This window comes from Macaca thibetana, chromosome 3, assembly GCF_024542745.1.
Source record: "Macaca thibetana thibetana isolate TM-01 chromosome 3, ASM2454274v1, whole genome shotgun sequence".
NCBI lineage: Eukaryota > Metazoa > Chordata > Mammalia > Primates > Cercopithecidae > Macaca > Macaca thibetana.
The window spans coordinates 41,037,383-41,053,497 of NC_065580.1; the positions used below are offsets into that span (position 1 = coordinate 41,037,383).

Below are 16,115 nucleotides of genomic sequence, written 5' to 3' on the forward strand. Positions count from 1 at the left end.
ATATTATCATTCACAAGCTCCATAACTATTCATAAAAACAATAATTCACATTTTGGGAATGCTTTTTCCAACATCAATCAGGAAAATACAGCTTTATAAGGTGTTTCAGATAGCCAAGAATACATCACATTAGAAACTCATTATCATGAGGGACAGGACTGGTTTTTATTTACTTGTTTATGTGTAATTTCTGTTGATATGCCAAGGATTTTGAGAAAAGATCTGACTCTGGACTTCATTTGTACCATTAGAATGCATTTTTCTTAGCAATTGAATGATGTGTATTCTTATTTAATTTTTGGAATTACTTTACCAATTAAAAATGCCATATACTATTTCATTCAGTCCCTAAATTTGCCGGTTTGCCTTACCCACTTTCCATCATTTTATTAATAAATTGATTATAAAACATTATACTATAAAAGCCAAACATTTATGAATAGCCAATACTAGCTAACTTCTCTAATCCTCCCAGAGACAGCCCTTAACATCAACCAAATAATTCTAGGGAATAGTGCTTCTCCCCTTACAAGGCTGATTTGAGTGAAGATATTTTCCTCCCCCAAAAAGCTATTATGTTTAATAAGTATGGAGTTTAAACTGTTTTAAAATATGAATGAAACCCACCTCTAAACTCTCTATAAGGATCTATTCCAGAATTTATACAAATTGTTCATTTTTTATTGAACTTGTATTGTTTAAACCAAGGGACAGCAACTATGCCTTCAAGCTCAATCCAGCCCCCACCTCCATTTTTATAGATGAAGTTTTACTGGAAGACAGCCACTATTCATTTATGTATTATCTATCGTCATTTGTATGCCACAATAACCGAGGTGAGTAGCTATAACAGAGACCATATGGCCTTCAAAGCCTAGAAGACTTACCATCTGGATCTTCATAGAAAAAGTTTGCCAACGACTATTTTTAAGCACTTTCATAAAAACAAAACAAAGAAACTATTTAAATTTGTTTCAAGTACAAGGATGTAAATATTTTTCTATTTTCTTCTCATCACAAAGATACACACTTTGGCCTATACATGAGTTGATCAGAAATTTTGTGGACTAGCCTGGATATCTAAACACTACTTACAGCATTGTTTCTATCAATTATTTAAAAAACTAAGTTGACGTCTTCTGAAATCAGGTTTATGGATAATGAATCATGTAAAATTGCTGACAATAATAGCACTACTTCAATACAAACTTCGAGTTTATTTACTCACATTTATAAACGTTAATATTAGAAATTCTCCAATTCTTAAAAATTAAAAATTGAAGACTACACAGAATCAATTTTTTTCAGATAATATACTGTCTGTGAAATTCAACATTAATGTGTTCATATTACTTTCATACCTAATCAATTGGGCATCAAGAGACTTTACCAATCATCTCTGTCAATTCTACCATTGCTAGTCATTCTTAATATTCAAGTTGGAATTTTGGGCCAATCTATTAAAACCTTGTCAGCATTTTTGCTTTTCACAAGCAAACACATTTTTACCTACCCACACCTCAAAATGCTAGGAAGCAACTTTTAGAAGCACTAGCAAAACACTACCAGTGGAATTGGATAAATGCCGATGATTCAGATAACTCCAGGAAAGATTTGCCCTCCTGTGATTTTCCTAAATATCAGGGAAATAAAACACACATATCCTGTACTACTAATGTTATTTGAATGCCTGATTTATATAGCACACTAATTTCTCTTTTCCACTAGTTTCCATAAATACTAAAGTATCAAAAAGTACTACTTTTTGCTAAAAGTTTTCAGAATGACCATTATATTTTCACACTATTTAATTAAAAAAAAGAAACCAAGCTACCAAACTTATATTTAGGCAAAAAAAAAAGTTTTTTCAATAAAATGTAGAAATATTTTAATTTACACATTACAATGAATCAACAAGGAGTCAAAATCCAGTTACGCATTCATAAAAATTCCATATATCATCCTCAGAATAATCAGTTTCTGTACAAAGATTTACAGATGTCCAAGCATGTAGTTTTTCCTCAGTGTGCTACAGAATTTAAAGGCTCTGCTCGAATATTCCCCAAATCAAGCGCAGAATCTGTTTCTTCATCAATTTCTCCAATGACTGCACTAAAAAAGTCAGAGTTAAAACAATCACATTTCTGAAATAAATTTACATGTGTTTCAAAAATCTTATTAATCAAATCAAAGCACTGAGTACCATTATTCCAAAACATAAAACTGAGAAAGCATAGTAAAAAGAACTAATTGAGGTAAAAAAGCAAACATTGGCATGAGTCAGTGAACTGCATATTTAAATCACAAAACTCAAGAAATAATTTGAAGGCACATTACAGGAACCAATATTAAAGGACACATTGTACATAGTGATTATATCATGAATCTTTAAAGGAAACAAACACACAGGGACAGATACGGTAAAAAAACTCTCAAACTTGCAAATCGTATTATTTCAATTCAATTCTAGGACTGTATTAAAAATAAATTTCGCAAAATCCCTCCTAAAATAATTAGTAAATAAAAGTATCAATTATTTGAGTAACTTTGATGAATTAAATCAATGATACAGATAACAGCTATTAGATTGTTTTCCTAAGTTTTCAGTTAAATCCAAAGCCAGTTCTTCATATACAAAAGTAATAGTAGGACCAAGTACTTTGGTATCTAACAAATCATTTTTTATGTGATTGGCTCAGGTTAAAGCTAGAAAATTTTTTCTTGTTCAACACTAACATAATATCTATAACTTTAAATTCATTAATACCATGTTAGATAACCAACCCATAGCCCTCTAACTGGAAATATTCAATGTTATCACTCAGACCACAAGATGACTATGAAATATTATTTTTAAAAAGTATTTGTTGGGTTTACATTTGTTTGGTTTTATTAAGAGTAAAATTTATTATTTTTTTTCTTTTTTTGAGATAGAGTTCTGCCGGTCGCACAGGTTGGAGTGCAGTGGCACGATCTTGACTCACTCCAAAACCTCCGCTTTCCAGGTTCAAGCGATTCTCATGCTTCAGTCTCCCGAGCAGCTGGGATTACAGGCGCCCGCCACCACACCCACCTAATTTTTGTGTTTTTAGTAGAGACAGGGTTTCACCATGTTGTCTAGGCAGGTCTCCAACTCCTGACCTCCGGTAATTCGCCAGCCTCGGCCTCCCAAAGTGCTGGGACTACAGGTGTGAGTCACCGTGCCCGGCCAAATTCTCAAGACGAATACTAGTAATAAGCGATTTGCCCAATTTTGCTTCAAAATATATAAAGTCTTAAGTCCTCTAATAAATGAAAAATATCAAACTCTGGTAGAATAAATTAAGTTTTCTCAAAATAAACTAAAGACCCCAATTCCACTCTTAAATATTTAGTATCATTTAAAATCCCTATGGTAAGCAGTGAAATGCTGATAAATGTTTAAAAAACAGCTCTCTGGAAAAAAAGCGGTAGCCTGATTTGCAGCATTTACTAATATCCCTTGTGCAAACACTCCTACCACAGCCAATTTCAAGCTACTAACAAGACATTAACTACCTTGTAAAATTCCTTAAAATATAACAATCTGCTTTCATAAGCCAGTACGAGCTGGCTCTAGCACACCATTTTTTTCACTGAAGCTCAAGAAAAAAAATTGTTTTAAGGAGGAGAAACCTTAAAATCAATTATTATGCACAGCTCCCATATAAACAGTGTTGTTCTGATCCAGAGACCTGGGCCCTATCTGCTCTGCCTCTCTCTCATTACTTATAGCTCACCTTGTAACTCCATCTAAAAGTCATCTCTATAAAATATTTTATAAACTCTTGATTTTTGATTACAGATCAAATTATTTATTCATCTAAAGGTGATGCTAACATAAACAACTTAAATGAGTAAATTATTCCTGCACTTTTTATTTTAAGTTATTCCAGGGGACAGTTAGTCCCTTAGAATGTGTTAATGTATCTAGCTTAATGTATCTTAGCTTAAAATTGCTAATGCATCTTTTGCTTCTTTCCAACTATATTTTGATTCAGTGTAGTACTCTCTAGAAAATTGATTTGGCATTCTTCTAGCCTCTATAACTATTCTAACACTGGCCACATGTAACTATTAAAATTAATTACAATTAAATAAAATTTAAAATTCAGTTCCTCTGTCACATCAGCCACTTTTCTTTTTTTTTTTCAAGATGGAGTTTCACTCTTTTTGCCCAGGCTGGAGTGCAAAGGCGCAACCTCGGCTCACTCCAACATCCATCTACCAGGTTCAAGAAATTCTCCTGCCTCAGCCTCCCAAGTAGCTGGGATTACAGGCATCCATCACCACATCAGGCTAATTTTTGTATTTTTAGGAGAGATGGGGTTTCACTATGCTGGCTAGGCTGGTCTTGAACTCCTGGGCTCAGGTGATCCACCCACCTTGGCCTCTCAAAGTGCTAGGATTATAGGCGTGAGCCATGGCACTGGAACCACACCAGCCACTTTTCTTTTTTTTTTTTTTTTTGAGACGGTGTTTTGCTCTTGCTGCCCAGGCTGGAGTGCAGGGCTCACTGCAACCTCCACCTCTCAGGCAAATTCTCTTGACTCAGCCTCCCAAGTAGCTGGGATTACAGGCTTGCGCCACCATGCCTGGCTAATTTTTTACATTTTTAGTAAAGACGTGGTTTCACCATGTTGGCCAAGCTGGTCTTGAACTCCTGACCTCAAGTGATCCACCCACCTCCGCCTCCCAAAGTGCTGGGATTACATGCGTGAACCACTGTGCCCGGCATTTTTTTTTTTTTTTTTTTTTTTTTTTTGAGAAGGTATCTCAATCTGTCACCCAGGCTGGAGTGCAGTGGCATGATCTCGGTTCACTGCAACCTCCACCTCCTGGGTTCAAGTGATTCTCCCACCTCAGCCTCCCGAGAAGCTGGAACTACACGCGCACGCCACCAAGCCTGGCTAATTTTTGTATTTTTAGTAGAGACAGGGTTTTGCCATGTTGGCGAGGCTGGTCTTGAACTCCTGACCTGATCCACTTGCCTCAGACTCCCAAAGTGCTAAGATTACAGGCACCACGCCTGGCCAATTACTCTTAAACTTTTATATCTGTCTGTCCCAAGTAAACTGAGGCCACAGGGACATCGTAAGTGTGTCAATGATACTAAAAAATTAAAAGAAAATGAATAACAAGTAAGTACTTATTTACAAATACATCTATGTTATTGAGCATGAATTAGTATTGTTCAAATGAGAGATTTCAAAATCATTTTTCAAACTTTGGCCTTGGACTCTAGAAATATGTTCCTCTAAAATTCTGGGTATTTCTAAGAACATTTGAAGAAGCCTCTCTAATGAAGTATTTAATATAAGGCAGGGCCCTTTCTGGACTCTACCCAGGCTACTTAACTAGTAGAAAAATGGGAAAATCTCAGGTAAGTTTAATTTGTAGAGAGAAAGCTTTGGTTGAAACATAAAGTGTTGACATAAAATGTATAGCTATGCCTTACTTTATGCAAATATAAGAAACACTGTATTTACAAAAGAAATGAATGCAAGATTCTATTAATTACATATGGACAATACAATAGGGTATTTTGGGTAAAACCTCTTCTCCATAAAGTAAGGCAGTATCATTTATAATTTTAACAGATATATTTTACTTACACGTTGTCACCTCTTACAATGTATAATCCTAGTACCACTTGCTCTACTCCCTGTGAAGAGCTGAATACTCGCTCATGGCTTTCATCCAAAATCAAATTAATGGTCTGGTCAAAACCTTTCAGTGTTCCCTGTAAAGAAAATATTCAGGAGAAAAAGAGAAATATTCTGGTTTACCTGAAAGTGTAAATTCAGCCTCACAATCATTTCAGTTGCCAAGTATTCCAATACAAGTAACAATACAATGTCAAATAAAATACCTTTTTTAAAACCAACAGTATTCAAGGGTACACAATTTACCTCTTGGTTGTTTGGCTGGGGTGGGGGTCCTGCACCACACATCTCACTCATATGCAGAGTTGACGACAGTTAGAAACGACAACTATGTACTAATTTGAGTATCTCCAAAAACTAACTAGCATAAAAGCTTACGAAGACCAGCAGCTAAAGGTATAAACTAAAACAAAGGAGATTTAAGGGAAACTGATGGGCAAATATACATAAATAAGGAAGAACCATACATACCAACTACAGCAATGTAATGTATCACTATATGCTACATACCAGCACTAAGCAGTGTGCTAAACACATCGTACACATTGTCTCAACTCATCTCTACCCTTTAATACTATAATTAGCCCCATTTCAAAGAAGAAACTGAGGCACAGAGTGGTGTGTCTTATGGGCACATGGGTAGTAAGTGGCAGAGCCAGGAGATGAACCACAAAATGCTAGCTCCTGAGTCAGACCACTAAACCGTAACATTCTATACTATCATACACAAGTAAATATAATTTGCCATTTTTCAGAGATTCAAATCAGTCCCATAAATATTTTAAAAATTTAGTAGTTACATATAACACCTAACGAGTACTTACTAGTTACCGGTGCTCCGTCTGTCTCACATGTATTGTTTAATGTGTATCAAATGGATGTATTATTGAACTCTCCCAGTAAGGTACATACAAATGTGACTATACTAATTAGAACCAGAACTTGAAGGAAATAATCAGGGAGAGTTTTATGAAAGTTTAGAATTGAATAAAAGAAGGCATGGGTCTAGCATAACAGAGTAACTCAGATGGTATTCAAGTTTCTGAAGAATTATCAACTAACATTGGTTTTGATGGTTAAATCTCTCAAGCTCTTAAACTGTTTTATCCTCTGAAAGTCAAAATATATAAAATGAGAATTAAATAAAAAGAAATCTATAACTTGGAAGAGAAACAAAATATGGAGTATTTATTGAACTAGTTAGCAAATGGTTATTATTATAAACACCCATTCATAACTTATTGGCTTCATTTTGCCCATTAACTATCCCATCAAATAAATTATGTGTCAAAGAAATACAGAACTATTGAACTTTAGAACTTAAGATGCTCTTTTTATATCGCTTTCCTTCTTCTTTAAAATTAAAAATAATTTCCCAGTTTATTATCTATCCTGTTAACAAAAATAAGAAAATTTAAACGTAAGGTTTTCACTAAATAAAAAATAATGCAAACATCTATTAATAGCAATAGGCTTCTTGAAGTGTTGAGGTTAAAATATGTCAAACTGTCCACATTTGAAAAAATACAATGTGAGGTGCCTAAGAAAACATGATTGCTTCCTTAAGAAAGAAGCCAGGCAACTGGCCTTGGCTTTGATGTCAAACCAAATTTAAATCCCAGTTTGGTTCTGTCACCTGCTACCCTTGTGACTCTGAGAAAGTGAGTCACCTTCTCTGAACTTGTTTCCTAATCTAGAATACAGGGGTACTTATTCTTCACAAGGTTGTATGTACATTAATTAATGTAACACATATGCACCTGGCACACGATATAAATTTAGTAAATGGCAAAGCTAGAACTTTGACTAACAATAGTCACTAAGAACAAACGAAAGCAAAACTGCAGAATGGAAAAATAAGGGATCAAATTATTTAAAGAAACTAGGTAGGGTTAGAAAAGTTTAGTAGCCTTAAAATTCTTTTGAAAGCATTTGGAGTAGGAATTATAAGTGAAGAAATAATCAAGTACCCAAAAATCTTGAGATGAATTCCTCAGATCAAATTCCAAATACAAGTATCACCATAGGAACGTTTAATCTTTGTTATATGACATAAATTAGCAAGGGAGAAACAACTTCAAGGAACAAGCCAATTTTACGTAAATATGTGTATATAGAGAGAGTCAATCATCATAATGTGTCCTACAGAAGACATGTCACACAACCTAAAAACAAAGAATGTTAAGATTGTATACAAGCCTTAAATGTTGATATGTAGATGTTAATAGTATCTAAATCATTAAAAAGTTACTAAGCATATGCAAAATTTCAAAAAATTCTGATTCCTGTGGTGCCGAATGAGGAAGGAAATAAAAATGGAAGAAGAAAAGTAAGTTTAATGAAGGTCTGCAGACTAGGAGCTCTCTGAGGGCAGAATCTATAACTCTAGCTCCTAGAAGCCTTGTAGGTAACACGCCACGTTTATGAGTGAGGAAAACGTGGATTGACAGCAAAGTGATAAAGAGCTGAATTATAATAAAACTGCACTACAGGTGTAATGTGCTGTCTAGGCATTAGAGATCAGAGGTTTCACATAAAACTTGCAACCAATAAACCTACAGGAAAGCAGAGAATGAAAATTCCGAAGACTTACCACAATCATCCTCCCATCAGATGTAATAACGGCAACAGTTCCTGATAACTGAATAAAGGAAAGTGTTTCTTAGGGAATGCAAATTGAAAACAGACTCTGGCAAGGTAATGATTTAAATTATTAGAACAAATATGACAATTAGGTAAAAGTGTTCAACACAGCCACTAAGTTCACTACATAAAAACGTTGAAAGATTTTGGGACGCCAAGGCAGGAGGATCACTTGAGGTGAGACTAGCTTGGGAAACACAGTGAGACCCCCCCATCTCTACTACCCTGGCCTGGTGACCTATAGTCCCAGCTACTCAGGAGACAGAGGCAGAGGCAGGAGGATAGCTTGAGCTCAGGAGTTCAAGGTTGCATTGAGCCATGATCAAGCCACTGCACTCCAGCCTGGGCAACACAGTGAGACCCTCGACTCAAAAAAAGAAAGAAAAAAAATTTTTTAAAAGCTTGTTTTAGTTTTGTGATAATTACATGACTAAAAAAAGGAAAAAGTAGAAAAAGAAAACCTCTTTCTGTATGTGATCGGTGTATCCTATCTCAAAATATCCTGGATTTTTGACACTTTTCTACTAGGAATGCTGCCAATCTATTATTTCGGACAGGATATTTCGTTTCTTGGGCCTGTTTATATCTAAAATGAAAACTGGATGAGTACTAAATTCATCGATGTTGGACGATTTTCAAGCATGTTAAAAAACTGTCTTCCGGGGCAGGCTTCTGTAATTCAAAAGTAAACTATATAATCAGTGTCACAAGGTACTAACAATGCCTGTAACATTAAAAGCATTCGGTATTTAATTTTTGTCACCCAGTTTGTACCTGAACTTAACATAGTGTTTTTGTTCTGAGACTTTAAAACGGTAACACGTGTAAAGTCTATTTTAAGACTTCCCGTGGGGTTGTTACTTGCTCCTCACTATAATCCATTACAACAGCAAGCATTTTTTTCATTCCACCACCAGGTAGGGTCTTCAAGTGGTAAAGGGACAGAAACAGTCTGTGAACCATCGTTAAACTTTCCGCTATCCTCGAACTAATGAGCATATTATGTGAATAAAACAAGTACACAGATTTGCAAAACTGTTGTCGCAGCCAGGACGACTGTTCATCTTATTTACAAACTTGAACACTTATGCCCTAGGGAAATAGTAAGGAAGAATCAAGAGCGTAATTTTTTTTAAGACAGAAAAGTTCGGAAAAATCACACTGGGTTTTTATTTGGCTTTTGTAGACAAAATGGAAAGGACCCCTGGGCCCGCAGCAGCTGGCAGGCTCTAGGCGCCGCCGCCGAACTCTGGGTCATTCCGGGGTCCTCATCTCGCCCGCCCCCAGGATCCCGCCGCGGCCGGGCCTCCCAACTTCCCACCGATCCCCGAGCGGCGGCCTCTCCGCGGCCCCGGCTCACGCCCGCGGCGGCCAGCTTGAGGATACGGTTGATGTAGTTCTCCAAGGCGGACGTCATGCTGCTCGGACCGGCAGTTCCGGATAACGCAGTGGTGCCGGCCACAAACAGAACTGAAAGGGCGCGCCAGAACTCGGCAGCGGCTCGCGTCTGCGGGCCGCCGCAAATATCGTGAGAGTTGCTGCTCCGCAGCCCTTTGACTCGGAAATTGGGACGAACTAGCCAACCAAACAGAAGCAGCGCCGCTCTGACGACAGAGTGCGCGTGCGCAGTGTGTTTTCGCTGTAATTCTGGGCCGTGTTCCGGAAGCCGTGTAAGACAAAGAGAACGAGAGGCGGAAAAAAGGAGGACGCTTCCTGAAGGTGGGGTACGAGAGAGAAGTTGGGGGAGAGTGGGTTTCCAATCCGAGTAAAAGCCAGTGTGGTGGAAGATAATAAGTGAAAATGTTGAGGTAGAGCAGGAAGGAAGAAACAGGATAAGGCGTTTTTTATTAGGAGTGAAGGAGGAGAGTAGACGAGCGCTGTTGTGTGAAATGCGGGTGCGGGTAGTTGAATCCCTAGTTTTCTGCAGCAGGAGCCGAAAATAACACTAAAAATAAGTCCAGTTGGCCGGGACAAAGTTGCGCACGTTATAACCACACGGTGTAAGCGTCTTAAGAACTCAACAATGAAATGCACGTTCGTATGTTCTGCTTTTGTCTCTAAAAGTGGTCCAAAATGGAGGTGTTTTTACTTTTTAAAGAAACTAAATGCAAATAGAAAAAGGTGTGTGACCATCCCTTAGAAAACGAATGTTCACGCTTCTACCACGCTGGGATGGTCTGCCGGAATTCTCCAGGGTGAAATTAATAAGTAAAAGGCTCCTTCAGCACCAAGAAAGGACTGATGCAGGAAGGCACCAAACTTGGTTCTAATCTTGGCTCTGCTAACGTATTGGTGTCATTGCACAGGTCACTTCAATTCTTCTGGGCCTCAGTTTCCTTATAGTGCCATAGGTATCATTTCAGATATTTCCCAATGTGATACTGTTCCCACTTTATTTACTGTGTTGCCCTAACTTGAGAGAGCTTGAAGTTAGAAAGAGATTTATACACAAAACATCAGCAGGAGCGATTTCCCTTTTTTTACAAAATATCTTTATGATTTAGGTTAAACATGTATTTTCTTAAGAATTGTGGCTTTGGAATAACTCTTGCAATGTCAGCAGTTTTCCTGGGAAAAGGAAGCATTTCTTAATTAGAGCATACCCACAAGATACCTACAAGATGACTCCCAAATAGTTAATATTTTATATTCTGGAAGTTATTCCGATCTGTTTGAAATCAAATGTAGTCAGGAATTAGATTGTGAATGTCTCATATTCTCAGGGTAACAAATGAAAGTGTCTTCCACAAATGAAAGAACAAAGATAATTGTGTGATTTGCAAATGTTAGGAGTTGAATCAAAACCCAAAGACTAATTAATGATTAACGAGGTGTTAAGAGTTTTGTTTAAAACAAAAAAATTGCTGGGAGTGTTGGTGTGTGCCTGTAATCCCAGCTACTCTGGAAGCTGAGGCAGGAGAATCGCTTGAACCCGGGAGGCGGTGGTTACAGTGAGCTGGGATCACGCCATTGCACTCCACCCTGGGCGACAAGAGCGAAACTCCATCTCAAAAACATAAAAACTAACCTCTGTGTGATCTTATAAAAATAAACCTGGGTACAGTGACTCACACCTGTAATCCCAGCACTTTGGGAGGCCGAGGCGGGCGGATCACTTGGTCAAGAGATCAACACCATCTTGGCCAACATGGTGAAACCCCGTCTCTACTAAAATACAAAAATTAGCCGGCGTGGTGGCGGGTGCCTGTAGTCCCAGCTACTAGGGAGGCTGAGGCAGGAGAACCACTAGAACCTGGGAGGCGAAGGTTGCGGTGAGCGGAGATCGTGCCACTGCCCTCCAGCCTGGGCGACAGAGCGATGCTCCATCTCAATAAAATAAAAAATAAAAGTAAAAAAATAAATACTCCCAACAGCTTTTCATCACTTAGAGTGTGCTTTTGTTTTGAAAATGTTTAACATTATATGGTAGCTTACGAAACTACTTTCATCATAAATACATTGTAAGTCTATGGCCTTGTGTAGTTATTAAAGTAATATGCCAGATAAATAACAGATGTACAGTATTTATGGAGCATCACAAAATCTCTTTGGCTGGAAACTTTTTTGCATGTGTCTTAAAACTGCTATGTTTTCTGTAGTCTGTAAGGATCACAGATGTAACGAGAAAGCCTCTGGATAGATAAAAGTCCAGTTATTAAGACAAAAAATGAATTACATCTGGATGCAAACATTACATGTATGATTTATCTGTATTAGCCATGTACCCTTGGGAGTATGTGAATGTAGAGAGCTTAGCATCTCATAAAGGAGAATTACGTTAAAGCTCCAACAAGGGAAAACTGATACATATAAACATCTGACTACTAAAAAATTAAGAGTTAAGGGTGAAACTTGCCCCTTAAGTCCAAATCTCTCAAAGTAATGCGTATTTAAATGACATATCACTGATAAAGTATCAACCAAAGTATGCTTGTAATAGATAATTTTATTCCATTACTTCTGAATCTAACTCTTGAGCAGAAAACATTAACCTAAAGGATCAGACTTCTGGTAGAATCTGAGGAAACTGAATTTGCCCTTCTCTGAATAGTTTATGGAAAACTATACAATTTTTTAAATAAATTTTTTAAAATAAAATAATATTTTTAACCTTATGTGATGGGAACTTTTATTTCCTTTTATGTGTTTATGCTTTACTTCCCTGCAAGTTGCAAGGGTGTTAACCAATCAGTAATATATATTGAATAGATCTAACCAGAGTTCTCCTAGGCAGAAAAGGACATAAGTAGATCGTGCGTCTCTACTTACAAGGAAATTCCTGAATAGTTACAGACCTTTAAGTATAAAAGTGAAATAATTATTGCATTAAAAAATGAATATTCCAAATTACAAATAAAGGTTATTAATAGTCTCCATTTAACACTATGCATTACAAAGTGCTTTACTTATGTTTTTCATTTAGGGTAATAAAGACAGGTAGATTTAACTCCATTACTTAAGGGATGGAAAAAATCAAATATAGGTGATTTGGTAATTGAGAAGGAGTTTAGGATCATTATTAAGAACACTGACTCAAGAACTGCCTGAATTTTTATTTGTGTGACTTTGAGCATACTTAACTTTCTGTGCCTGTTTCCCCATCTGTAAAATGGGGAAAACTACACAAAACTACATGTAATTGTTGAGGAACTAAAAGTAATACTTGAAGAGCCTGATATATAATAAGTACACACTATTCAAGGACATAGGGTATACCATAAAGAACCTTTTTTTTTCTTTTTTTTCTTTTTTTTTTTTTTTTAAGTCCCAAAGCTTATTCCAATACGGTGTTTTGTTCACTGCCGTTTTTTATGATTGGACAGATGCAGCTGTGCACATTTTAAGTGCTTAAGGAAGGGAAAGATGGATATGAGTTTGAATCTTAGAAGGTTTTACAAAAAAGATAAGACTTAAATCAGTGCTTGAGAAGAAGTGCAAATACACTAAATACACTTTAGGAAAATAACCTCACATTAATGCTTTTTTTTTTTTTTTTTTTTTTTTTTTTTTTTTTTTGGAGTCTCATTTTTTCACCCAGGCTGGAGTGCAGTGGTGCGGATCTCAGCTCACTGCAACCTCTGCCTCCTGAGTTCAAGCAATTATCCTGCCTCCGCCTCCCGAGTAGCTGGGATTACAGCCATGCACCACCACGCCTGGCTAATTTTTGTATTTTTAGTAGAGACGGGGTTTCACCGTGTTGTCCAGGCTGGTCTCAAAATCCCAACCTCAGGTGATAAAGTGCTGGGATTACAGGCGTGAATCATTACGCTTGGTCCTGACATGAATATTTAGCAGAGGTAAAAACTGAAGATAAAAAGGCCAGCAGGAATTGAAGTATGAGTTTCTGATTTGTAGCAATAAGAATGGAGAGGCATATTCTGTGCTGACAGAGGTTATTAAGTAAATAATAATAAAAGGATGGAGAGGCAGAAAAAAATGTGATGTGAAGACAGAGCCTAAGAAAGGTAATGAGGCCAGACCCAGTGACTCCCATGTATAATTTCAGCACTGTGGGAGCCAGAGGTAGGAAGATTGCTTGAGTCCAGGAGTTTGAGACTAGCCTGGGCAAAATGGCAAAACCCCATGTCCACCAAAAAAAAAAAATATTAGCTGGGTGTAGTGTCATGCACCTGTAGTGCCAGCTACTTGGGAGGCTAAGGCAGGAGGATAGCTTGAGCAGGGAGGTCGAGGCTGCAGAGAGCCATATTGGAGCTACTGCCCTCCAGTTTGAGCAATAAAGTGAAACCCCATCTAAAAATGAAAAAGAAAAGGCAGACAGCAAATCCTCGGTGGCATAGTGATGGTAGTTGGTGAATCAGAAGTTAGCAAGATTAGGGAGACACAGGAAAAGGCAAGACTGCTTGTTAACAAAGTAGATAGGGCCAATCTGTAGAACTATGTAAACATGATGTATTTTTTGATCTGATGTATTACATAGTTCTGTAGAACTATGTAAACTTTGCTCACTAGCCAATGGCGAGGCCACAGAACATACTGGTGATACTTTCATGGGCATATACTTTACCTTAAAGATCTGGAGAACCAGTATATCTTAGGAGGCCCTCTGTTTCACCTCATAAAGGGCAATATATACTAATAAAATACTTACGTATGCTTTTATGCATTCTTTATGGTATTTTTAAAATTGATTTTTATTATTAAAATTTTTAGACCAGGTGCAGTGGCTCACACCTGTGTTCCCAGCACTTTGGGAGGCCAAGGTGGGCAGATTGCTTGAGCCCAGGAGGTCAAGACCAGCCTGGGAAACATGGGGAAACCCCATCTCTACTAAAAATACAAAAATTCGCTGCACATGGTAGCCCACACCTGTGTTCACAGCTACTTGGGAGTCTGCAGTAGGAGGATCACTTAAGCCCAGTGAGCCGTGATCATGCTGCTGCACTCCAGCTTGGGCGACAGACTGAGACTGGTCTCAAAAAAAAAGAAAAAAAATTTTTTTTTTTAACTAGCCATTTTCACTCCCCAAATCCTGCTATCCCTTTACATTATTTTTATTTTGGAAACTGGGCTGCTATAACAAAATACATATAGATCGGGTAATTTATGAACAACAAAAATTTATTTTTTTCAGTTTTGGAGGCTGAGAAATGCAAGATCAAAGCAACAGTAGATTCTGTGTCTGATGAGGGCCTGTTCCTTATAGATGACAGTTTCTTGCTGCATCCTCACATGGCAGAAGGTGGCAAGGCAGCTCCTTTCAACCTCTTCAGTAAGGGCACTAATCCTATTCATGAGGGCAGCGTCCTCATGTCTTACTTCCCAAAAGACCCCACGTCTTAATGCAATCATATGGGATATTAGGTTCCAACATATGAATTTTGGAAGACACCAGTATCCAGACCATAGCAGAAACCAAAAAATGACAAAACATTCTGGCTATAATATGCTATGTATAATGTATTCCTGAAGATCTTCACATTTTAAGAAAATGGCTCACTTAAGAGCCTAAGGGAAAAATAAGTCTGGGAAAGCCCTCTGAAACTCTGAACAACTGAGTGGTGGTTCCCAAACTTTGCTACTTACTGATACGATCTTTAAAAACTGATAACTGGCTCCCACACTCAAGACATTCTGAATTAAATGGAATGAGGGGAGAAGCTGGGCCTCAGTATTCTAAAACATCCCTAGATGACTAATACACAACAAAGTCTGGCAACGACTCAACTGTAGTATTAACAGACAGTAACAACCCAAATGAAAATAGTAGTTCACTTAAAAGGACGTGTAAAACTCCTAACAAATAAAGCAATGTTATATTAACTTAAAGAGTTTTATCTTTTTTAAAAAGTTGACGGTTGCTTAAAGAATGACAATTTATAGAAGGGTAGACACTGATGAGTGATGGAAACAAGGGCAGCAGATCATCAGAAGTTGCAGATGGAAGCAGTTGCAAACTGCAGGAAATGTAGAGTTGCCAGAGATGGATGGCTCTGACTCATTGTCTGATGTCGCTTTTGCCCAAAAATGTGAGGGAGCTGCAAAATAAGCACTATCAAAATGGAGCACATGGCTGAACCAAGCCCAGGGAAGAATGGGGTCCCACACCGTGAAAGCTCATCATTTGAATGCTGTATTCTCCCAGGCCTGGTGCAATCACAAAACAAAGTGCAATACTTGTGCTTCAGCTATCGTGTCTTTGTACTACAAAGCATTAAAGTGCTATGAAAAATTATGTATGAACCAACCCACTTTCCTTATTATTCTAACATTACTTTCCTATTTAGCAATCTCATGTGACCTCATGTGTACTATAAAAAACAGTGCTCG

The 16,115-nt window shown here is 37.5% G+C and overlaps 1 protein-coding gene across 2 annotated transcripts in view; it reads right to left on the reverse strand.

Annotated features, from left to right (window-relative positions):
* Positions 1-1,862: 1,862 nt before the first annotated feature.
* LSM8 (LSM8 homolog, U6 small nuclear RNA associated) overlaps positions 1,863-16,115 on the reverse strand; it is a 765,242-nt gene continuing 750,989 nt past the window's right edge. The window contains exons 2-5 of one of the 2 annotated variants that reach the window (XM_050785113.1): positions 9,714-9,887; positions 8,278-8,318; positions 5,634-5,761; positions 1,863-2,112 (exon numbers count right to left, since the gene is read on the reverse strand). In XM_050785113.1, coding sequence (XP_050641070.1) covers positions 2,022-2,112; positions 5,634-5,761; positions 8,278-8,318; positions 9,714-9,744 — 291 coding nt within the window. In that variant the 5' untranslated portion in view covers positions 9,745-9,887 and the 3' untranslated portion in view covers positions 1,863-2,021. Of the gene's footprint in view, positions 2,113-5,633; positions 5,762-8,277; positions 8,319-9,713; positions 9,927-16,115 lie in introns of those variants that run through there. The other variant, XM_050785112.1, reaches the window with a different exon arrangement.